The 24,897-nt window shown below is 46.1% G+C and overlaps 1 protein-coding gene across 8 annotated transcripts in view; it reads right to left on the bottom strand.

The window, feature by feature from the left end:
• MOB2 (MOB kinase activator 2) overlaps window positions 1-24,897 on the bottom strand; it is a 112,323-nt gene that overhangs the window by 9,518 nt on the left and 77,908 nt on the right. For 6 of the 8 annotated variants that reach the window (XM_015286690.4, XM_046942291.1, XM_004941450.5 and 3 more), the window contains one exon: window positions 820-980. In XM_015286690.4, the coding sequence (XP_015142176.1) occupies window positions 820-980 (161 nt within the window). Of the gene's footprint in view, window positions 1-819; window positions 981-4,048; window positions 17,892-21,125; window positions 21,301-24,897 lie in introns of those variants that run through there. The other 2 variants (XM_421030.8, XM_015286691.3) reach the window with 2 other exon arrangements.

Raw genomic sequence — 24,897 nt, 5'->3', positions numbered from 1 at the left:
AATAACATATCTCCCTGGAGAAAAATCAACATGAAAACTACAACACTGTTACTTCTAACAAATCTCCTGAGATATTAACATTGTAATACTGTGGGACCCCTCACTTTTTCTTAAGGAGCCACCATAAACTTTTCTAACACAGATCCAAGTGGTTTCTTGCTACTGCCACATTCTATTGGGAAAAAATAAACATTGGGTCACAGCTGCAGTTAGAATGGCAGATGAAACAGCAGGACAAGGAAATACATCAGAACTGAGATGTGTTGATACAGTGCTCAATTACAGTAGTTGGTCACATCTTTTGAATCCCAGCCTGACTTCAGCTTAAATTCACAGTAATTCCACCAAAGCTTGGATGGAATGGAGAGCAGAAATCTAACCAAAAGACTCCCAGACTTCTGCTTGTGAGCATCACTGAGCTTTCATAAGAACCGTACTAAACTACAATTTTTACAGCGCTTCTGGAAGACCAACAGCTTGAGTGAGAAATGTGCTGAGCTGCACGTTTAGCTGAGCAGTCAGAAGGGGAAGCGATGGCCCTCAAAAGAGCATTAGAGACTTTAATGCCCTTGGTGCCAAAGGAAGACGAAGGAAGAAATGCACCCAGCCTCCCCGGTGCTGAAGCACGGTTGGTGTGTATAAGACAGCTTAATTACTATTCAAGGTATAATGACACGCATTATGCAGTAAGCATAAATAGTCATTGCGTGCTTTTCTAAGTGCTGAAAACAGTAAAAAACAAAACAAAACAGACGGGTGAATGAATGCCTACTTGGGCGTGGGCAGCAATCTCAAGGGCTGTGTGATGAAAATACTCACTGTTGCTGGCGAGCCACTCGTTGAGGTCTATTTCTCGTGGTAGCATCACCAGCTCCTTAAATTCAAAGTCGGTAATTCTGGATTTTGTGTATTCTGGCTCTAGGTAAAGTTTCTTCTCTTCCGGCGCTGGCTTTTTACCATTTGGCTTTCCCTTGGACTTCCTGCAAGAGATGAAAAAAAAGATGGGTTACCTTCACTGCCGGGGAACAGCTGAAGAAACCTGAAAGAAGTCTGTTTATCCAAACTCCTGCTTGGTGTTTATACTGTTTCTCCTGCTTCCTCTCCCCTCAGCCTAACTTTCTAAGTAAAGCAAAAGACAGTTTATGAGAAAGCACATTTGAATTCAGCCACTTTTTTCAAGCTACTGGGAAAATTCTGTATGGTGTAAAGAGCTTTAGACTGAGCAGTTGTAACTTCATTGCCTTTCTGTCAGGTTAGTCTGCAAGTTATTTGGGAGAGTGACAGCCAGTCTACACCTGTGAACAGCTGTGACAGCAAAGTGGTACTGCGCCCAAAGGAGATACTCTGATGTGAGTGCACTGCCTACCTGCTGCCCCACAGGTAACTGCCACCTGCAGTGCAAGCAGGCTGTTGCAAGAAGATGGCTCCCGTTTGGGAAAATGCTCTTTCCACACAATGTTTTGGCACTGCTTATTCAGCCTACAGCATTACTCGATACTCTGTCCCTGCATTCTCCGGTTCCACACATCCTTTGGAAGTGAGCACCGATGACTCCAGGAGCAATGACAAATACAAAAATACCTGCTTTGCCAACCCCCAGTATATCCGAGACACTACAATCAGAGTTGATGGGTTGTTTTTTTTTCCTAGAAACCCTTTAAAATCCACTGCAAGCAGCTGCTAGCAGAGCTGTGTCATGAAAGAAGCTTCCACGAGGATTTATAAAAGCAGACTAACAGCATCCCATAAAGTACATCTATTTCCATGGCGTACCGTGACTTTTGATCTCCTATTTCTCAAGGGTTTGCTGTAATTATTAGAGTTTTCCTCCCACTCTGTTTTTAACACCCTCAGACTAAGACTGAACACAACCAGAATTCCTGGGATGGGGGTTCAGGACGGACATTTGAGCAAAGTCATGGGCCAACACTTTGCTTTATTTTGGCTATATGCTGTCAAACAGCTGCATATCCATGTGTTTCTACAATTAAAAATTCCACCTAATTGGAAATGGAGGCTCTATTTAACGGTGGGGGATAAGCGCAGTAGGGCAGTGCTTTGTATGCACTATGAAAGAGATACTGAGATTTTTCAGTGCCAGGTCTTCTTGGTTAAAGAGTGGGTTTTTAAGGACATGCAAAGCCACGACAAGTCCACCTTTGCAGATGAGTGCATTAAGTTTGCTTTTGAAACATATCTGCATCCCATCCCAAAGACGCTGTCTTGCATTCTGGCTCTTAGCACACTTTAAAAAAAACCCTTCAAAACATGCTCCAAAATACACACTCGATCTTTGCTTTATGATTGAGTTGCACATCTTTCCTAGAATGGCGTCTCACACTTCAGTGCTCTTCCCAAAGAACGCACAGTTATCTGCATTTCTCTCCTGAAGGGCCCTGCACTGATGCGCACGCTAAGCCTACTGCACAATGACTCACGGTCCCCATCTTCAGCACTGCACTAAGTAGGCAGAGGCACGCCGTAACTTCCTACGGCTCAGTCACCAGGACTGTCACTGTTCACCACCTAGAACTTTCATTAAGCCTCGCTGCGTTTCTCCCTGCCCACCAGGGTGACTTCAAGATGAGAAAGGAATGCCGTCATCAAGGAAAACTTACAGCAGCAGCACGATACGCACACACTCACAACGTATTTTCATGTCACGGATGTGCAGGAACAACCACAGGAGATCTCCAGTCCAGAAAAGATGGTTCCCCTGTATTTCTACATGTTCATGAGTAACGTCACAGTTAGAGAGGACACCTGTGACACGAACATCTTTTTAAAGACTACATATACAGTAGGAGAATAAACTAAAAGCAGCTCTTAAGACAACCGGTTCAGTGTGTAGCTGCTTTTCTTCCACATTTTCTGTCATCTCCTTTTTCCACAGTAGTGCCTTCCAATCCAAATGAAGCCTACAAGATATATATCCCTTAGGTTGATTTAATGAAGCAATCTGGACTAATTCACACAGCTGCTGCCCAAAGGGATGTCCCAGGACATGTGAAGTCAGACATTTCAAAGCAGAACACTTCTAAGACGGAGGAGTTACTTAGACCGGCAGATCCCGGTTCTCAGCTATGCATTCTTGTCTTCAAACCCTTATATTTGCAAGATTGCTTTTGAACCTCATCATCTAAAAGTGACCTGGAGATAAGAAAGAAGCGTCCATGAAGGAACTGCAGAAGGGCCTTGAAGGTATTTAAAGAAGGATAAAAGATGTACTTCACTTATGCCTGGGTGCGAGGCTTCAGGTTTTCAGAGAGCTTGAAATAATACCCAAGGAAAACACAACGGCAAGAAAGAACAGTCTTGTTTGATAATCTGTAACCTGACTTTATAATATATGACGCAACACGTTTGTCCTGTTCCTTTTGCAGGACTGCCATATTGAGACTTGAAACTACCTTACGCTGACAGCAAACAGCATAAATCCACTTGGTAGTACACATTTGGCCCCGAGCTAATAAAAAATACTCGAGGGCACTGATTTGCTTAATTCCAAATGTAAGCTGCCTTACTCCTACACTGCTGAAACCAAGCCTGGTATGCTCCGAGTAGCACCTTCATACCTGTTGGACCTCTGGAGAGGCATTATTAATGTCTACCAGAATGCACACTTTGGGCTTTTTTCAACTGGTTGGTTGGGGAAAGGAGCAGGATTCAGACATCCATGGATAAGTTGATTTTTTTTTAAAGAAATGAGAGTTATAATTGAGCAACACTCAGGCAGAATATGCTTTCAATTTAAAAGACTGGTTTGAAAAACCGCATTAACCACTTGGGAGAAGAGAAGCAGCATGGAGAGAACAGACTGTGTACCTTTGCTTTACTTCAGGATACTTAAACCAAGAGTCCCGGGTCAGGGCTGTGCCACGTCAGCAAAAAGCAATCTTCTGAGAGGAGGAGGAGGAGGGAAGAGAGAGACAAAGAGGTCACAGATAGTCTGTCATAGAGCCAAGACTGCAGAGGGAAAGCATGGGAGGAAGCTGGATGCAGGAGACTGAGGCAGACCTTCCAGCAAAGAGAAGCGGACTGTGTTTACCTCATTCTCACTTCGGCATCTTCTTGACATTTCAAGGAAAGAAACCAAAATTCAGCGCTAGATCTTTCCCACAAGTTTGCTAACACAAACGACTATGAGCAGTCCTTGTGCCAGAAAGGAAAACCCAAAACACACCCAAGCTCATTTCCACACAGACGTCAGTTCTCTGCTGGATTAGGACATGCAGCCACTTTGCATCTTTCAACAGATGGTAAGTCTTTCCACAACTGCCTCAGTCTGGAACGGGATCATTTCAAACAGAAGCTTCCTGAAGGAAGCCATGCCCTGCCCCTTTCCAAAGCTTCGCCTCCGTTTAAGACAGAACCCGTCTCACAGGTATCATCACAAAACCTGCAGCGAGGCCCGTGATCACCGATAGGAAAGGGTTTTTAATTCACGCAGTTGAAACCTGAATGTCAAAGCATCATCTGCAGCACAAACTTCTTAACTTTTAGCATCTGCTGAGCATTAAAACAAGACCACAGGATTTGTTTCTACGATCAGATTTTCATGACCTGCGTGCAGTTTGGTTGGGATATTACATGGCTCAAACGCTGTAACTACAAACAAAAATATATGCCAGTTTTAACAATGCCGAGTTCTGAAGTGGACTGCACATCTTTCCTCAGGCAGAGCCCTGGTTATAATGTCAGGCTTTCTAGCACTAATTAATTTAATCATGCTCAGTCTGGGTTGCAAAACCATTGGTTTAGCTTAGAAACTATCAACAATAGTCAATACTAAAGCACTTTCTTTTCAGACTTAGAAAGCTGGAGCATACAACAGTACAGAGAAAACATCTTATCATGACGGCATATGATCAAGAGTCAACAAGCAACAGTAGTGTTCCATAAAACCAAAGCTCAGACATTTATTAAAAAGCAAGAAGTTGACAACTTAGCTTCTTTCTGCTCTCCTTTCCCTCCAAGTTCACCATTGTTTCAAAGGCTTGTAAGAAACCACCACCTGCCTGGAACCAACTCCAAACACGCAAAGAGAAGCAACCGTTACTACTGTTGTGTGCTGCAAAGTGTTTACATTCAAAAGGCCTTCTTCAATATTTTAAAGTACATAAATACAAGAAATAATGCATTACCATTTCTGAGCTGTCCCAAACACCCTTATAAGGGAACACTATGGCAGCAAACATAAAGCAGCACATTCAGAAACAATTCATTCATCCTGCTTTCAATGAAAGGAAATGTGTCAAAAACAGCAGAGTTGCATTGTTCTACTCAGGAAACACCCAAATCCATCACCTGTAGTCCGTTTACTGGAAAATGGAACTCAATGTCATAAGACCACAAGAAGGGCAGTATCCTAAAAGAAAACAAACCCCACATCCTAAAGCCGGCAGAAGTCCCAACTGGTGTTTACCTCTGTCTTTCTGTCCTTAACAACAATGAGAATTCTGCTAAACGCGTCTTAGCACGTGGTATGCCAGATCAATGTAGTCCCAGTGCAGCTGAAGAAATGGCCGTTACATGGCAGTATGGGGAGGTCGGTCAAAACCTTACTATTGGTGCTTGACTATTAATCAAGGAAAGAACATCTTTAGGGAAGCCAAGGAGAGGCAGCACTCAGCAGTTTTTATTGACAGGTAAACCAGAGTGCTAATTAATTCTTCAGATAAGTCTCAGGATAGGTTTGGTTTTAGGCACTCCTATAAGATGCCATGGGCCAAGTTACATCCAGGAAGAAGACCCAGAGAAGGAAAAGGGATGGTGAAAGAGAGGTGGCACACATGAAGCATCATAACAGAAGGTTAAGCAAACCAGCTTCAGCCTGAGTACATTCATTACTGCCTGGGCTTCCATGCCCAGCCTTGTGTTCACCTGAGAAAACACAGCGGCTGGAAACTTGCCTGGATCTCACTGGAGCAGGAGAGGTATAAGATAACCCCAGTGAGTAATGGGCCTGCTGGGCCACGATCATCTTCCTGGGCTAACTGCCTTGTTAAGATTCAAGTACAAATGCCAGTTTCTCAGGTTGCTTTATTATCCCCGCTCAGTTAATCAAGATCCTTTCCTTATCTCTCTCATTTCTCTCTTGATCAGATGCCCGATAGTTTTTTGGTGAAAAAAAAACCTTCTTTGAAGAATCTTCAAAGCACTATCCAGGTATTAGTTTTAAAACCATAGGAGAGAAGTACTATTCCCAACTCATAGCAAGAACTGTCTTTAAGATTCAAAGTTTACTAATGGTACAAATACTAAAGATGTGCTTTGATTTAACTGATACAGTTTGTTTTGATTGAAGCACATGGGAAGCAGTCTGATTTAGCTGGAAACGGGTCAGGGACAGCACGTGGACCAGCGTGGACACGCTCCCCAGCCTGACTGAGCTCACATCACTTTGCAATCGTACCAGGTATCCAAGGTTTTGGTCATATGGGCCCTACTTATTACAAGTTTGACCTCAGCAGAGATAACAGTGGTTAATTAAACTGATCATGCCTTTTAAAATCATCTCTACCTATTGAGGATTCCAGCTGTCCGACTCTGCCATAACCGCTGTCTTGCTGTACACCTTTTTATGTGGCATATTCAAGGCTGGGAGGCTTTTTGTTTGCTCATTTCCAGAAACAAGCACCGCACACAGGAGTAACTTGGGAAGGATAAGCTTAAAAAAACCAACAGAACCAAAACCCGACCAAAAAACCCCCATTGCAGCGAGGAGCCAGAGCTGCAGACCGAAGCCCAGCCACTTCGTGCCCTCTGGATCTTGCACCAATTTCAGGTTCCAGTCAGGTCTCACATATGCTGATCTCCATTAGAAAAATCAACAAAACAGGTCCAGCAAGCTTTAGGTGGCAAATGGCTCCTCGTTTGCAGGCTTTAGGATGCACAAGGCACCTCACGTCTGCAAGGATCAGAACTGCCACACATTATGAAACATGCACAATGAAGAGACTGATTTGGTGGCTAATGTTTTTTCAATAATCGATGCCATTTATTACTCCAGGTTGATTGGTACCATCCTAGGAATCCCCAAGGAATTTACAAGCGCTTCCCACCTGTGACAATCTAGGTGTGACATACTCAGTGCTGGCAAGAGCACAGTGAGAGCCCAGCGTTCATAGGAACACATACAAGTGTGGCACAAAAAGAGAATGCTCTGTTAAGGAAGATAAAATAAATAAGATGCCCACGGAATGTTACAAAATCACAGAATGGCTTTGGTTGCAAGAGACCTTAGAAATCATCTACTTCCAACCCCCTGGCAGAGGCAGGGTTAATGGGGCCATGGGGGGTTACTTTCAAGTACCCACTCTGTGCTCCACAATCTGCATGGTTCACAAGCCATGAAGTGTTAGGGCTGAAATGCCGCAATACCGACTGCAACGTCTTTGTGGAAAGCTGTCTTTTGAGAATTTACAGTCTCCAACAGCAACACCATATTACACCTCACCTACAGTTACCTCTGTACTACCAAGTTAGCAGATATATGAAGCTATCTTTGCCTTTGGTTTTCATCCTGTATTTTTTTTCTTTTCTTTCTGAAATGTCAAGTCTTAAAACAGCCTCCACAGCCCAAGTACTACAAAGTACTCCTGCCAAACCTACTTTCTTGGTGATCTGAGGCTGGGGGGTAGCTTCTTAAAACATAGGCCAACACAGAATTAGAGGGGCGGTAAGCCAACCTTTGAACAGTATCTTTCAGGCAGTCCTTATGACCAATTTGAGGTTTTTCTATTTTGCAGTGAACGTGGGGTTGTAACTCAGATTTAGTTGTATTTTCATGGCAGTTTCTCCCCTTTTCCCTTCTTAGTGTAAGGAATTAAGGGGGCTGGGTGGAACAGAAGAGGAAATACAACACGTTAAAATATACAAAAGCTCTTCTCCTCTAACATGCTCCCCTTCTGCAAAGGGTAGAAAACCAAAGCTCTCGGCCATCCATGTGTTTCATAAGGAGAAGCAGGCTAACTGCTCTAAGGTTTACTTCTCTTTTTTTTTCCCCACAATGGTTTACTGGAAAGAAGTTATCAGTTCATTTCTGGATAAGAATGTTCTGCGTAACTGTGGGAGCCTTGAACCTATTCCTTGAACCTATTCACAGCAGGAAGGAAACAGTTTTAAGAGCAAAGATTTGATTCCCAGTGACAAGCACCCACCAAGAACAACAAAGCAGCAGGCTACCACCAGCTTTTACACCACAGCCACAAATGCTGTCCATTTTCCTACCTCGGCCATCCTTATTTCCAACAGTGGTCCACAGTCCTTTCCCCTCTGGTGGGTGCAACGACTGAAGGCTTAAAGGCTGCAGTCACCTTAAAATCACCCTTGGGGAATTCAACATCTTTATTTATTTGTACACGATGCAAGAAAATTGGAATTAGCCTCATCTGTAACAGAAGTATAGTTGGAACGGAGAGAGAATATTTGCATTTCTCTTTGCCTTTAAAACTATACACGTTCAGTATCTGTCTGGGGAACGTTCAGCAGTCCCCACAAGCTGCTTTAACCAAGACCGGTGCTAAGCCTTTAGCCCAAAATGCCACATGCCAGCACAGCCAGACCACAAACCCTGGGTGTACACGTACACACTCAGGGTTGGGAAAGAGAAAAACATCAGCATGGGAAGGGAGGCCGACCGTGTAAGGTATTAGAATGCAAGCCCAAAGCCACTGCATCGTGCAGCACAACTGTTCACAGATTGCTGTGGTCAGACCGTCTCTCCAGGGCTTGAGGAAGGAAAGATACTGCATTTTCAGACTGTCTGTGCTGCCTCTCAGCCCAGGTTATCTGACAGACCCCTGTGACCTCAGCTCCATTCCTCCCAGCTCCTGCCCCGGGTTGGTCCCAGGGCTGGCGTACGGTGCAGCTCCAAGGAGGCTGCGCAGAATAAAATGTCTTTGGCAGCATTTCTGGTCCTGCTTCTTCATTTTTGTTCTGTTTTTAAAAGTTACTAATAGTTTATTTAAGGGGAGGAGGAAAGAAGAATGTGCCCTACATGCCAGGGAAACTTTTTCTCCTGGATTCTCATAGTGGCTCTTTGCCTTAAAAGGGAATCTTTGCTTAGCCTCCGGATGCTGAGCTGAAAACAGTCGGTGCCAAGGCATGGCAGGCATGTTAAGGATGACAAATGCCATAACATTATTTTATAATGCTGCTTCTCAGCGGAAAGCCCTGAACAATTCTGTAGGCCCAAGCTAAGTTCCAGCTGGTGCTGTTGGCAAAGCAAGGAGAACACAGGGCACCTGCAGTACTGTCTCCAGGACAGCAGGCTTCTCCCTTATTTCTGGAGGAATCCCCGCCCACCTCACACCTCTCTCTCCTGCACCCTTTGCCTGCTAACCCCTGGCGTCAGCTCTGTTTGCCCCTCAGAGCGTGGCAGCCGCACGGTAACCGCCTTCTGAAGTGCAGCGCTGGGACGGTCAGGTCCTTGCTGATGGCTGGGTACTGCTGCTGCTCCTTCCCTTCTGCTCAGGCTTCCCTGTTTTCTCTCTAATGCAACTCTGGGAAGAAGGAATACAGAGACATGGCCAGGCTTGCAAACAATTTGGTTAATACTACAAAAATGCGCAGAGTGCATTCTTGTGGTAAAAACACGCTGGACTAGAGTTTCCCTTCTTCTCCAGGCATACCTGCCAGAACTCCTCCCCACAGCAGAGGCTGGACCTGAGCTCTCCATCTGCCTTTGAGGAGGGCCTCCTGCATGCAGGACCCTCACACAGGACCAGCACTCCTCCAGCGAGCAAACGGGAGGGGCTGATGGGGACAGAGCCCCATGACCACGCATGGTACAAGTGCAGATTACTTCTGGGAGCAAGGGATGCAATCTAGAAGGAAGCATTCACCAGCAGAAGGACAGAAAGTGATCTTATCCCGTTCATTTTCATTTTGAACTGCTTCTTCTACCTTTATACACAAAAATGCCCTCACATAGCCAAACCATGAGATGCCAAAGCTAAGTCTCAGCAAAATTCTTGTCCTAAGTGATTCAGTACAGTCCAGGCTTTTGGTAATCTGAGGATTAGGAAAGTAAAAAGACACAAATCTTTCCTAATGTTTATACTCAAGAGCTGTATGGAGCCAAATTAGGACTGCTGTAAGAGATGCAGTAGGTCACAGATTCAGAATGTTGCAACGACTAACGTACCCAATGTTTAGAACAAAGCATAGAGCAGAACACTGCATCATAGGTGCCAGAGTGTGACAGAATTGGGGTGTTTTCTTCTTGTTTATAACCCTCCAAGTGCGGGTGAGCTCTGGCTGGCTGACAAAGCAAACCCAAACCTGAGCAAAACAGAGCAAAGAGCTGCTTGGAAACGCGTCTCTCACGGTGTTCTCCCCTGCTGCAGCAGCTCACCCCCAGGAGGGTACTTTGAGAGCAAACCTCGGGAGCACACGGGGCACAAAGGGAGCAGAGAGGCTCTGCTGTGAAATTCCACAGGGCAGCTCTCCAACTGCATCTCTGCCCGGCCCTTTCTGAAATTCTTCAGCTGCAAACACAAGCTGGAGCCCTGTGTTCTGGGGTTTGTCTCGTTAACATGCAGCGCATTTTAGTTCCCAGGCACACAAGCTTCAAAGCCATCAGGATGCTACCATACACTTTTTCCCCTCTTAGAGGAAAAGGTCATTCCTATTGTAGCAACACAAATTCTTTCTTAACCATCCATGGCGTGGTTTGCTACATATATAGAGAGAAAGCAATCCTATTCCTACCGGAATAGGATTCATCTCACCTAACCACAGATACCTGCATATATGAAGATTTGTATCTGAATCGGTTACGTCCTTTTAAAGGCAGCAGAGATAAATAGCTGTGTGTGTGTGTGTGTGTTTTATACTGGACCGATATCTCCACCTGAGGCAGAGACCTACAGCATAGCTTGAGTTTCTGCAATTAGAACACACAGGCAAAGGAGGAAAGGGGCTCTCAGTTGAGAGCAGACAAAGGCAGATACTGTATGCTGCAGAGGGAGCTGTGAAAAAGAACCACGAGAACAAGTAATGTGCACCAAAATTTGAATGCAAGGAAGTTACAACATTCAGAATAGCTTTTTCAACACGATTTGAAGTTCTGGAGACCAAAAAAAAAAAAAAAAAAACCATTTCCAAAGAACAAGGAAAAACCAAAACCCATCCAATTAGCAACAACAAAATACGCCTGTATCTCCCCAAGTTTTTAGATTCTGCAAAGTGAGAGAAAATGTACTGCAGTAAAAACGTGAAAACTTCTTCATTAACATACCTATTGCCTGTGTGCTTTCAGACATACCGATCGACTTCAGCAGGGATTTTTATGTTTTTGTTGCTACTTTCTCTGCCGCAATCTTCCATTGGAATGCACTTAAAACTTATTTTGACTTCTGCATTATGATTACATTCAAGTTCTGGCAGCAACCACTCCCCCTGGTTATTCTGATGCAACCCTGTTATCTCCCCAGGAGAGCACACGCAGTACATTTCGGTCCACCTTTGCAGGGAGGGAGTTCACCAGCAGAGCACACAAACCACTGAAGACACTACTTGTTATCTTCCAACCCAAACCGTAGAGCTGGCAGATTGCAAAGGTATCTTTTCTATTGCTCTGAGCAAATTTGATTTGGAACCCTCCTGGCCTCGTAAATGTGAGACTTCACAACGTAGCTCGCACAGAGTTGCTTTTCAGAGTAGAACTGTGCTTTAATAGCTAGGAATTATTTCACCATGGAAACCTGGCTTTAGCGCTCAGCCTTCTTGCTATATAGCCCAAGATACACAACTGCAGACAGCCTGCTCTGCTCGGAGTACCGGGCTGCAGACAGGTTTGTCTTTGTACACAACTGTTTGACTTTCCTCACAGCCCTTTGCCCACAGAAACATTCATCCATCTCACAGTGCTAACTAGATTGAGGTACTGGCATATCTTAACAAAAATCTACAGTAAAGGACGTGTGTTAGAGATGCAAGCCCAGCTCACCACCTTACCCACATACCATGATTTGGAGGACAGGTACGTACAATGTCAACTTATTGTCAACTGAGTTTTGTAGTTCTGAACTTTTCTAAAAGCACAAAAGGGTTTTAAGGTCTATTTTATAACTATACCAAGCAGTACGAAAGGTGGCAATGTGGGCTGCAAGACGCAGTCCCCAAGCAGTTAATGGGAACGCTCGCTGTGAGTCAGCGCTCCCAATAGAGAAATACCTCTCAGCATGGTGCGACATGTCAGCTCACAGCTGAGCTCTCACCGCCGCTCCCCAGAGGCAAGGAACAGCAAGGGGCTGTCTTTGTTACTTCCGGCAGGACCGGGCAAGTTGTGATGGAGGCACAAAACGTGCCTTGCGTTGGAAGGCTATGCTGGCTGCTGCTGTTGGGAACGGTGACAACAAGTTCAGTAAAGTCTTAGATACATAGCAGGGGAAAAAACTATAGCTTGTCTTCACTACTCACAGACAATTTTGCACGCCTGCACCTGTGAACTACTTCTTGAAGTATTTGTGCTAGCACACATGTGCAGCTTGTTGCACCAAGACACAGCTGTGAGGAGCTCATTAGCTAATGAACAGGTTGGGCAAAGAAAGACCAACACGAAGCAGCAGCTCCACCTGAAATTCAGATCCACTGTATCAAGCTTGAAAAAGCCACAGCTTACATGTTAAGTGATGTATGGCGTTTTCATTAGGAAGGATATTCAACTGCTAGAAGTTACCACAGGTCACTGTTAATTCTCACTAATGGCAGCTTTAAGGATCAAGAATGGGTTTATTTTTTTTTACCCCTTCACACTTCTCTTAGACTTTTTTCTTTACGTAGAAGAAAGTTAGTTCAGGGAAATCCAACCCCTCCTGGCACACCTCAGGTCTTGTGATAACAGAACAGTACCTTCTGGCCTTAATACAACTGTCTTGCTAAAGGAAAAGCAATTCCTTGTGAGAAGGCACAAACTGCATCTCCTCACCGCGTAGGAGAAGAGTTGGAGGTAAAAGGAATTGAAGCGTTATCTTCATTAGCTGACTTTCATTAACGAAAGATGCACACAGAACATTGCTAATCCAGCCACTGGGTAATTTTTAAACTCGGCAGGAGAGTGATGCAACGCTGCCTGCTTGGTTTTGTCATCAGTAACACACAGCCCCTTCAGCATTTCCCCACCGTGCTGAAATTTTGTTTTACGTACAATAGAAGACATCTCTTCAATATATGAGCCCCACAGAATAATGTTTCAAAGAATGTTTGAATGGCTGATAAAAATAGTAGGGTGAATACTATTTTAATTACTTGTACAGTTAGATCTACCACTGTTAATTAGCCCGTGAGACAGCAGCGATTCCTGACCCCGCTTTATTACTTTCCGGAATACCGCGAGGGAGAAGGAAAAGCTGAAGTAGAAGCACCCTTATAGACACATACTGATCCATTGGCAATCACAAAGAAACAACAACGTATATTCAAACCTGCAGTGCTACCTTCAATGGCTTCCTGAAATATCAATTCATTCTTTTAATTAAATGCTGAAAGTGCAACCAAGGAATGGGTCAAGGAAGACGAATCATTGCACACGCAAACGGCAAGCAGTACCTTTAACAGCCTGTGTGAACTTGCAGTTCCCCCATTCACACTGGCACAGACTAGAATCTGAGGTTCCTACCCAAACACGCTGTGAAGACGTGCTTTTACAGTAGCCTTTCTAACCCAGCATCACACCTGAAATCAAGGGGTGGTTATGACCAGCTCCCTTCAGACACAGCCTGCACGGCTCGCTTCAGTTCCTGGCAGCATTAGGCACATCACGGAGGCTTTGTAAAGAGGTAACCCTGCTGACTGGTGCACAGCTGCGTTAGTAGCTTCACTGTCAAGAAATTAAAGATGATTGCTAACGAGGGAGCAACTCTCTCAAGAGAGCAGCTTCCTACCATCACTGGGTGATTCAGTTCTCAATACGAAGTCCCCACTTCAAAAATCAGTGGGAATCCTTAGAAAGCTGGTAACAGAAATCAGTACACAGACTCGTTACAACAACTGATGATGTAACTAGACACAAAGACAGGCTCTGAATGTTGAAAAACAAGTATTTCACTTGAGACAACGCAATTCCCCTTCATTCTCAACCCTAGCCCTAACTTGATTCCTTCCCTTTGCATGTTAGTTCTGAATAAAAGGGTAGTAACGTTGTAACTGAGGACTTCATACAGTCGGGAAGCAGAACAACCGACTTCAAAAACCTCCCTTCCCTCATCTTGCCAAATGCAAACTGCTGATTCTCAGCACGCGCCTCTGGAAGTCTTTGGTGCTCTGAATCTGGGATACGTGGTCACATTGGAATCAATAGCAAGCATGGCAAGTATCTAGCGTGAGTGGAGCTAGCAAGGACACAGAGTCATCTCCCTTGGCGTCTCAGTGTTGAAGTCACCATGAAGAATCCCAAGCTGCCTTTCTTAATCAACTCCAACTCTCTATGGCCTGCTGGGATTATTTTGTTCAGACATGGAGCTGTTAGAAGCCTTTTATGCTTCGTCTCTATCTGCCTTCCTGAGGACAGACAGCTGCACTCACTGCTGATTCTTCCTTTTTTAAGAATATAAGGAATTGGAGACAGCCACGATGTTCCTTCCACCTGGGGAGCAGCTGCTACAGCCAATCCCTGTTGTCTGGGCAAAAGCACTTCTACACTGGCTTCAGTACCAGAATGAAATTAACTTGGAAAAATCAGCAGAGCAGCATTTTCAGGCGAGCTCAAACAACCTACCTCCATTGTGAATGGGCTCCAATACTTCTGACAAGCAGTTTTTCTTCAAAAAGGAAAGGGTTAACCCATACATCCGATACTTTGCTCTTTCCAGAGACTACATGCTGGCAGATCTTAAAAGGAAAGAGTTTCATCTTCTCTAGGAGCTATTTGCCAAAGTCTTCATTAAGATTCTGTTGAGCCCCACAGCACCAGGGATTAAGAAAAAAGATTAGGAAGAACTCCTCAGCAAAAAAACACTTTATCAAACTCAGTTTCGGTGTAGTCAAGGAAAAAGATATATGATAGGAAATGAGACAGTTTGCCGTACCTATTTATGGAGATGACAACTACCACCAGCAAACTGCGTTCCTAACAGCGCACCTCTCAGCAATGACCATCAAGAATCAAAAGAGAAAAGCTCTTCTGGGGACTTTTTTTTCCCCCTGCTTTAAATTTACTCGGGGTGCACTGACGGTTGAAGATACCACGGAGTAGTGGATAAAAACTTCATGTGTGAAATAGATTCTTTCTCCATAAAGAGCAGTACCAGAAAAAAAATGGGCTATTATAACAGAAGAAGTAGAGACAAGCCAGGAATTGTAGTCAGCTCCCAGAAGGATGAATGCTGCACGCTCATACTTTGGGTGCATTTATATGTGAAACCATCTTCCAGTCAGAAACAAGCAGTAGCTAAAATCATAGAGGAAGCCCTACTCTGAAACAGCCACATACCAAAGAAACATGATAAAAGAAGGGTGCATGATTCCAGAAGTTTCACATTACAATCAAATCTATTCTAAATTGTCCACAAGGAATTTCCAGAAGAAGACAAGGAGGACACTCATGCTCCTAAAACAGAGGAAAACGCTGTTAATCCTCAGGCAGACGCCCATCCTACAGTAGGCTCTCAAGATACCTCGCAGGGTTATTTCGACACTCAGAGGAACTTTAGCAGTCATCCCCCTCTGGCTACCACTTCACCGGATGTAGAGCACGTAACCAAAACACGGCTCAATGTTGTGAAATAGCTCTGAATGAAGAAAGGCCATCTTCTTCATTAAGCTAGCACGCCGTATGTGGTTCAGGAGGTTTCATAAACACACCAGGATCGTGACACTCCTGCAGCGCATACAAGCGAATGAACTGACAACTATCCCAAGGAATGGAGGCATGCCGGCTGCACAGGTCTGCTCAAGAGACACAGCCTCTTTTCAGAATGTAGCTTCAAGTCCTGAGCTCCAGAAGGAGAGCAGGCTGTTAGATGCCTTCGACAGAGGTATTGGACAGCTTGCAGTGGGACTGAGCTTCAAGCAAAACAAGATCAACTTTGCAGCCCCTACCAGAAGCAACTTGACTATCTGTGCACACAGGGAACTGCCTGCCTGAGCTGAGGATGGGGCCTGCCCTGGCTGGGTGAGTCCCCTGCAGCCTGCTCTGTCCTGGGCCAGGTCACTCGGGTGAAAGAACGATCTCCAAAAGCCCATCCACCATGCTTTCAGATGCATGCAAGAGCTACCCACAAAGCCCCATGTCCCAGGCACACCTTGCCGGAGCACAAGATGGTGCAGACCCACAGTGCCTTTTGTCCTTCCCAAGTAGCACAGCAAGAGCCCAGTGGATGTCACTGAACAAGAAATCACCTCCCATTACAGAAATATTCAGCGAGACACAGCAGGACAATTAGTGATGTCAGTTGCCCTGAACCACAAACATTTTGAACTATTTTGGTACAATGGAAAGTTGTGGGAGGGAGAAGGAACAAGCACAGGATAAAAATAGCTGACATGGTTTGCCTACGAGCCCCTTCCCAGCACACTGCCTTCTCCCTGCCTTCACTTCTCCCTTCCCTCCTCCGAATTGTGCGCTAATCGTATTAGGTAGTGTTAATTACTTATAAATACCACACACTGGGCTAAATTGTTGAAAACAGTTTCAACCTAAAGTAGGATAGAAATGGATTTATTTTCAAAACACTTGCTTCAGCCTTGTCAATACGCACATGCCACACATTTGGCTGTGTGAGCCGAGGCAGCCCCAGCAAACATGCTCTGCTTCTACCCACCTGTATCCTGTTTCACGAACATGTTTAGGATGACTGCACCATCACTGACAAACAAAAGCCAATGCCAAAATTAAGCTGTTTTCTTTCTGATCTTGTTATGAATCAAGGAAGAGAAGGGTTATTAGTAGTATTTTCTTGTTAATTTCAAAGCACTGAGTGTAAGAATATCTAAGCGCCATCCAAAATGCCAACACAAGCTTGTCAATTCATCTATGATGGAATCATTTATCACACTATCACAAGACAAATTGCTACATTCTTGAAAAGTGACTGCAAAAATTCCACTTTGTTAGTACTGCCCACACTAAGTATGCCTACACAGAAAGTGCTTTGTTTTTTAGTTTGGTTTCCAAATCAATCCCTGCACATCACTGTGAGACAGAAGATTCTCACAGGAGAAAGGAGTTATCTATTCCCACACTCATCCTGGACCATATGTACATGCAAAAAGTACCATACTTCATCACAAGTGATCAGACAATGGTATCACAGCTCTGCAGCCTGCATCACCCCTCTTCTGCAACACCATATTCCCAATTATTCATCAGCTATCCCAGAGGGACGGTTTCACTGGAGCTTGGAAAGGATAAGCACTGACAGTGAAGACGCATATTTTCTATAGCACAGCAAACGCTGCAGTTCTGAGCTGCACCTGAATCAGGACTCTGCCTCTGACACAGGCAGTGCAAACCACGTCCTCACGTCCCCACCCGCAGCTCTGAACAGCAGCTGCCAGCTCACACGGCCAGCTCAGTTACCTGTGGGGACCAGGAAGGGGAGATGTCTCCCGCAGCTGAGCTTTTCCTTCCATTTAGAATCATAGAATCACTAAGGTTGGAAAAGACCCACAGGATCATCCAGTCCAACCATCCACCCTTCACCAATGGTTCTCGCTAAACCATGTCCCTCAACACAACATCCAAATGCTCTTTGAACACCACCAGGCTCGGTGACTCCACCACCTCTCTGGGCATTTCTGCTGTCCAAGGCCAGTAAGAAGCACGCTTCTGCGTGGTCACCAGCAGTTTGTAAAAGTAGACCAATATTCAAGGTTTCTACATTGCTCTTTTTTCCCTTCTATTTTTCCCCTCTGTCCCCCCTCTGTCCCTCCATAGAACCACCAACGTGTAGGAAAAAAACACACAAAACAACTGCACCCCTTTTGGTGCATTTTGTTTCTTTCCCCCTCTCCAACCACTGGCTAAAAAAAAAAAACAACTTACACACAGCTCATTACAGGAGAGGGGAAAAAATGAGATCAACATCTTTCAAAAACATGTGAATTGAAATGAAAGCCCTAATTAAGCACTGGGCTAAGGAACACACAACTTCATCTCAGCTGCGCTGTGATTCATTTAAAAGGGGAGATGGCACTTTTCCAATGGTATTTAATTTTTTTTCAATCATTAGAAGCATGGAGTCTTGGTCCCACCCCTTCAATGTTAAACACAGTTAGGTAGGCCGTATGATGAAAGATATTTGCGTCTCCAAAAGTTCTTCATAGTTGAACCACTAATAATTTAAAGGAGTAACAAACCTAACAGTCGCCTTCATAAGAAATTAATGAGGAAGGCTGAGAGCACAGCTGCTGCTTTTGTTACGTTTTTTGCCCTTTCTGGTTGTCTGTCCCCATGCTCTTTTCAACACATCTCAGGTGCTCACATGGGCTGCTGCTTCTCGTGAATGAATACCCTCCGTTTCCCTCCCAGAACCCACTTCCTTTGGCAGCTCTTACTCCTAGTGTGACGCAGGCACCGTTTGGCAGCAGCAACCAGGATGACCACAGCCTACATCACCAAGCAGGACAGGAACACTGAAAGTTTCCAGAGAGCGCATCACTTACAGGCATCCACAGCTCACTTAACTACTGTACATAGGGCTCGCTGCAGAGGAAAGTTGTACTGCTTCAGTATCTTACAGGAGAACTGAGCCTTCTAATTGCCAACCAGTAAATCCGCAGAGAGACAGAAGCGGAGAAGTCAGAGAGAAGCTGGGCATTCTGTCCCTTCCCAAGTATGATGTTCTACAAGTGCTCGGTGGCCTGGGGAGGGATGGTGCGGTGAGTGGGAGAGGTGACAGCGATGGTTCCCAGGACTAAAGCACAGGAGGCTGTTCATAACATCACACTACGCACAAGCAAGATGTCTCTGATCTCATCCCCATGCCACAGTAAGGCCTGATCAACACAATAAAAATGGCTTCACCCAAAACTCCACGACTACAGGAGATCCAGCGAGCAGCATTTCAGAGGGGCGGCTCAGAATTGGGATTTGATTGTCCTGCGCTTACTCTGGAATGGATGGTCGGCCATTCCAACTAGTGTAGGACTCATCTTATGTCTACAACATCTACGCCAACAAGAGTGCCAGGCACTCTTCACCAGGCTGGCAACGTACCTCTGCATTCAGTCATGTTCAAGAGTCCTGTTCTCTTCTACCAGCAATAAAATGCACAAAGCTCAGCCGTAGATGCCTGCGTTCAAGAAATTCCTCCACAACTGGCACCAACAAGCCACCATTTCTAACCTAAACCAGGTCCCAAATGGTTCCCTCTTCTACCATTGTGGGTAGAAGCACCTGATTTTTGCAGTAAGGACGCTTTGGTGACTCGGTATTTACGTGGGCTCCTGGCCACTTACAGGGCTCCTCGGAGCTCTTAGCAGAATACGAGTTTCTATTTTTACAGAACAAAAGCTGAAAAACAAAATGAAACAACACACAAAAGGTCACGTGTTTTTGCAAGAAAAGAACCAAGAGAACCAGTCTGGCACCTAAAGGAAGTTTGATTATTTCACACTTCTAAACTCAAAAAGGAGATAACTCAGAATGAAAAGGTGTATTAAAACAAACGCAAACCCCACAAGAAGTGAATCACCTCCATGCAGTCACGGCTGCAGCAATGCATTGGTTGTTAATGCTGAGGCCAAAATATTTCATGTGCAGCAGCAACTTTTTCCTGCTTTCGCCACAGTTTTATAGCACGTGTAGTAAAGAAGCATCAAGAAGAAAAAGCAAATAAAGTTACGTGCAACTTCTGCACGTAGTCCACTTGCAGGGGAAAGGAAGAGCTTTTGTTATGCTTTATGAAAAAGCGTGCACTGAACGCACACCAACGTGTCCCACTGCTAAAGTCACAGGAAGCTACCTACGCTTTACGATAAACTGCCAGGGATGCCGAACAAAAGGCTTGGCACTACTTCCCTGCAGAGGCACCCATCTATTTACATCTGGGACTGCTGCCAACAGAGCAGCTACCAAGAACTTCAAAAGGCTCCCAGCATGAATAGCAAGCTGCTGGCCAAGGGATTTTATGATATGACCAGCTGCGTAACACCATACTGAGTGGCGTTAACCCCCCCAAAAATACCAAGAATTGATGCTAACCTTGTTAAATGCCGAGAAAGAAACCCGAGTTCCCCAAGCTAACGTCTTCTACAGGAAGGAATCTTCTTGTTTATTTATTTATTTTGCGGAAAAAGCGTGAGTGTAACACAGCACTTCTTGAAAAGCAGCTCCGAGCGGCTCTTATCGAGCTGCCTGGCCAGTGAACGTGCCTCATTTACACGGCGGTTCCATCCCGGCCTTAATAAACAGCTCCCCAAACCCGTCCGGGGAGAGAAGGCATGAGTCAGAGGAAGAGAGGGATAATGTTTCTGTTGACAAACATTTAACAATTGGCAACCAGTAGTAGGAACGGGGACAAATGAAAGCTTGCCAAATAAAGTTACGCTGGAGGAACAAGGCTCCTTTTTGGAGCAGCGCTGCCATTCTTCATCCAGCCGAGAAAATACCCAACCGCATTTAGCCAAAATAAAAAGCTGCAGTTGTTGAAGAGCAATGCTACTAATCCTAATGTTTGCGGTGACGTTTTTTCCCTGCAAACCAGGACGGGTTTGAACTCCTCTGAATCATATTACCGCACGTCCTCTGCCAAAGAGTCTGGTTTTGGTCTCGGCAGTCATACACGTCTCACTGTTCACAAAACTCCCGAGCCACATGAGCAATTTTTTCCCCTCATCTTACACGACATTCCTGCAGGAGACATGCCAAAGCACGTGCGGAGCCTCCATCAGACGCCTTATCCGGGAGAACCGGGTCCTTCGCTGTCTGCTTGCGCCCAGAAAGCCCGGCTCTCGGGAAGCGGAGGCAACCCCGGACCGCCGCGCTATAGGCGGACACGCGTCTCCCCCCCGAGCGGCCACCGCTACTCCAACTCCCACCCCCGGCTGCCGCGCAGGACCCGGCGGGAGCCCAGGGCGCCGCGGCAGAGCGGCACGAGGCACCTTAACCCCGCAACCCGCGGCGCACGCCTCTCGCTGCCTTTCCTCCCCCCCCGCGGCCGCCGAGCCCTCCTTACCGCAGCACCTTGCCCACCGCCTGCAGCACCATCTTGCAGCTCAGTCCGGCCTTGGGGCTCTGCGCGTGGACGGGCCGTTCGGCGGGCAGGCTGCACTGATCCCCGACCATGGTCCGGCGGAGCGGGGCGCCGCGGGGCACGGCTCGGCGCACCGCGGCCTCTCGCCGCTCTCCCCAGCCGCGCCGCCCGCCCCGCCCCGCCAATGGGCAGCGGGGGGCGGCTGCTCCGCCCGGCCCGCCCCGCTCCGCCTCCCGCCGGGCCGGCAGCTGCCCAGCGGTGCCCGCAGCCGATGCCTCGGCCCGGAGGTCCGCGGTGACACCCCAGCGGCGGTCATAAGCTCGCCACGAGGTTTCCCGTACGCACGGACCTCAGACGGGCACCGCACGTCCGGCTCCTCGCCGCACCTCCCACGGCACGCACGTGTCCGGCAGGCGGCTGCGCCCACGGCTCCCCGATGGGGCGTTTTAACAGAACCGGGACGGGTACGGTGCGACACAGCCCAGAACAAATAGTCCCGAGGGCTCCGCTCATTCTGACACCGTTAAGCCGACCCAGGACACAGAATGGCTGGGCTTGGATGGGATCTTAAAGCTCGTCTCCGTCCCTCTCCCCAGCCGTGGGGAGGAAAATCACTGCCTGGTAGCTCTGTCCTTTCTAAGGAGAGCAGTAAGGAAAGAGAACTGCACGGAGACACAAACAGGAGTCCATTGCTGACTGGGAAATTACCTGTGAAGTTGTCCAGCCAAGTTTGCACACACTGTGCGCTTTGCCACTGTGTACACCTGCAACACCAAACACCCTGGAACAGTTCTGTTCATTTGCTAAACTGGCACCACCTGTAAGCAGAAGGCCAACAGACGTCTCCAATTAAGTGCAGCACAAACAATGCCATTACTGCCATCAGCAGCCCGGCATCAGCTCTGCTTGCTCAGCTCAGCCAGGAGCACAGCTGCTGCTTGCACAAGGCCAAACTACAGCCACATGATGCAACTTGGAGAAATAGGTGCTACTGTGTTCCAAAGCACCTACACAAGCAGCAGTACTTTGCTGCCTTTCAGTCACACGTGCGGGCCAAGCATCTGTGCCCTCAGAAAAGAGCTATTTTCATTCCCACCGTCCAAGCGGCCTATCTAAGGACAGGGTTTTAATGGCTTCACTGATAGGCACAGGCAGCCTGCAGCTTGGAGAACAGAGCTCAGCTTTCCTCTCCTCAATCCTGAGCTTCACAGGGAAGATCAGCCAACCTCTGAAAAATCCAGTGCCCACCCAATCTTCTCCCACAGTAACACCACAGGCAGCGGTGTTGGCACACAGAGGGAGAACACCTGCCAAGAGGGAAGCTGCCACCTTTTTGGTCTCCAGTGAAATGTGTACAAAGAGAATTCTGTTTGCGGAAAAAAAAAAAAAAAAACCATCCTAAAAACAACAAACCTGTGACATAAAGCAGCTTAAGTTTTAATGAAAGCCTGTCTCTCCAAAGTAAATTGAAGAAAAATCCAGAGGTCAAACCAAAATAAATACAGCCCTGCAGTGCTGTACTGGGAACGCTGGCCTCTGTGACTGAGGGCTGCGCACACACTGCAGAGGTGGAGCTGCAATGATCTCACATGGGGGCCCGAGTTCAGGGACAGATGCTCTGCCATTAGGACCAAAAGACCAACTGAAAGCAAGTTTTTAAAGCTGCTGTCTTCTCACTTTGACCCAGATAAATGACCCACTTCTCTGCTTTGCTGGCTTCTGCACTGAACAGATCCTTTCCTTACCCGTACATCCTCTTCCTAGCCCTTCCTCCACCTATCAGCGCCTCCATTCAAGAGGTACCCCTTTTAGGATCAGTTGCATTGCCACACTTTACACAAGTTGTGGGGAAACCCAGAATCTCAAAGCCAATTTTAAATGCTCCAAAACAACACAAATTAAACAAGATTATTGTAGGAAGCACAACTTAAGCACGTACGCTTTATTTATAAGGCATCAACAAACAGTAATTTAAAACATGTGAAGGATGGATCCTCAAGTTTTAGTAGGACTCAGAGCATATGTGCAGACAGAAATAGGTTTACTTGAAAGCTGCCTGCATCCAGAAAGAGCAATACTCTATCTAAAAGCAATGCACTTACTCGAATGCAACCACTGATATGATCTCTATGTACGCATATTCCAAAGGGAACTGCTGGGCCCAGACCTAGATACAAATCAGGCTTCCACAGCAGTCAAGAGCTTCCTAGACAACCCCTGCCCACCACCCAGGCTTCAAGGATCACCCAGAGGGCACTGAAGTCACCAGAAACACCTGTAGGTACCAGCTGCTCCAACTGCTCAACAGCAACACTGCCATCCAGCCCTGGTGAGCTAACATGGGCACACAGCAAGAGCACAGAACAATGGGGTGGGCAGAGCAGACCCGTTTCCCACCATTTACACATGAATATACGCGCTCAGAACGCACACACCCACGGGAAGTTTTCTGCACTGATCCCAACACAGAGAGAGAGAGCTTTATGGCCAATGCCACTCAAACTTCTTGTTAAAGCCTGAGCCGACTACCAAGTCGAGGAACGGTATTTAGAAATGTTATGAATAATGTTTTGTATTTAAGCTGATTTTATAAGCAACAGTTGCACAATTATGTATTTATTTGCCCCTTTTAGGCTTCCATAAAAATTAAGTGTAAAGCAGCCACCACAGCGACATATACTACTATCCAGAGGGCCGGCATGAAAAGAAAGCACGTTGTAGCAACCCAGACAGGGAAACAATGTTGGGGGCAGAGGAGAAATCAACCATTGTTTTGCTTAAAGTATAACTCAGCATCTATATATAAGAAATGAGGCTTTCCAACGTCAGATTGTAAAGCTCTGTTTTAAATTAAAGTGAAATATATTGTGTGTCCCTGCCTGACATAGTGTTTCAGCATTGCTAACTGATTAGTCCTTCTGTTGGACTTCAGTGTGCTCTGCTACTACACAGCCAAGCATACTTCCCACTTCCCTTGCATCCCCAGTACTCTGGAACCACTCAAAATTAGCAAGGAAAACATGTTATCCCCTAAGTAAGCAATATTTATACCAAGATTACGTTTGCTCTCTGCTCTGCAATCCTCCCACGGCAACAAAAACAGCACGAGAAGCTCTGCTCTGTACACACAAAGACATCTATTTCAGTCTGTCTCCTGTCCAAAATCCGTATCAACTCAGTTTCAGAAAGCAGTTTGGAGGTGGTCATAGCAGAGGGGAAATACAAGATTTTGAGGGTGTACCTTCAGCTCCATCCTTGCGATAACGGCATGAGAAACGGCTCTTCCTGACCACACAGTGCTGCCTTATCGCAGTGGCCACACACAGTTCAGAAAGTTTGTTCTCAATAACAGACTGAGCTCAAGAGAAGCCCATTTAGAAGTGCCATGGTGTCTACACCTACTGCTTTGTTGACAGCTCTGCTAACATGGCAAGCCTGTATCTCCCATCCTGCAAACACCACCTTTGGCCTTGTCAATGGTGTGGGGTTTTTCCTGCAACAGGCAGAGGGAAAATGGTGCACGATATTCTCACTTAATCTTTAATGTGAGAAAAATCAACCACTGCAGCAAGAACACCAAACACCTCAAAATAACGGGAAGGCTTCCCCAGGAACCACTGCAAGTTTATATGATGGTGTTTTGGAAAGGATGCACAAAATAAGAAGCACAGAGGGCTCAGATCAACAGAAACATGACTATACTAAAAAAACAAAAAAAAGAAAGTGACTGCTCCTGTATGTACCAAACAGAGAA

Source organism: Gallus gallus, chromosome 5 (genome assembly GCF_016699485.2).
Source record: "Gallus gallus isolate bGalGal1 chromosome 5, bGalGal1.mat.broiler.GRCg7b, whole genome shotgun sequence".
NCBI classification, from domain to species: Eukaryota; Metazoa; Chordata; class Aves; order Galliformes; family Phasianidae; genus Gallus; species Gallus gallus.
Note: the sequence above shows the minus strand (reverse complement) of the source record. Positions and strands in the feature narration are given on the sequence as shown.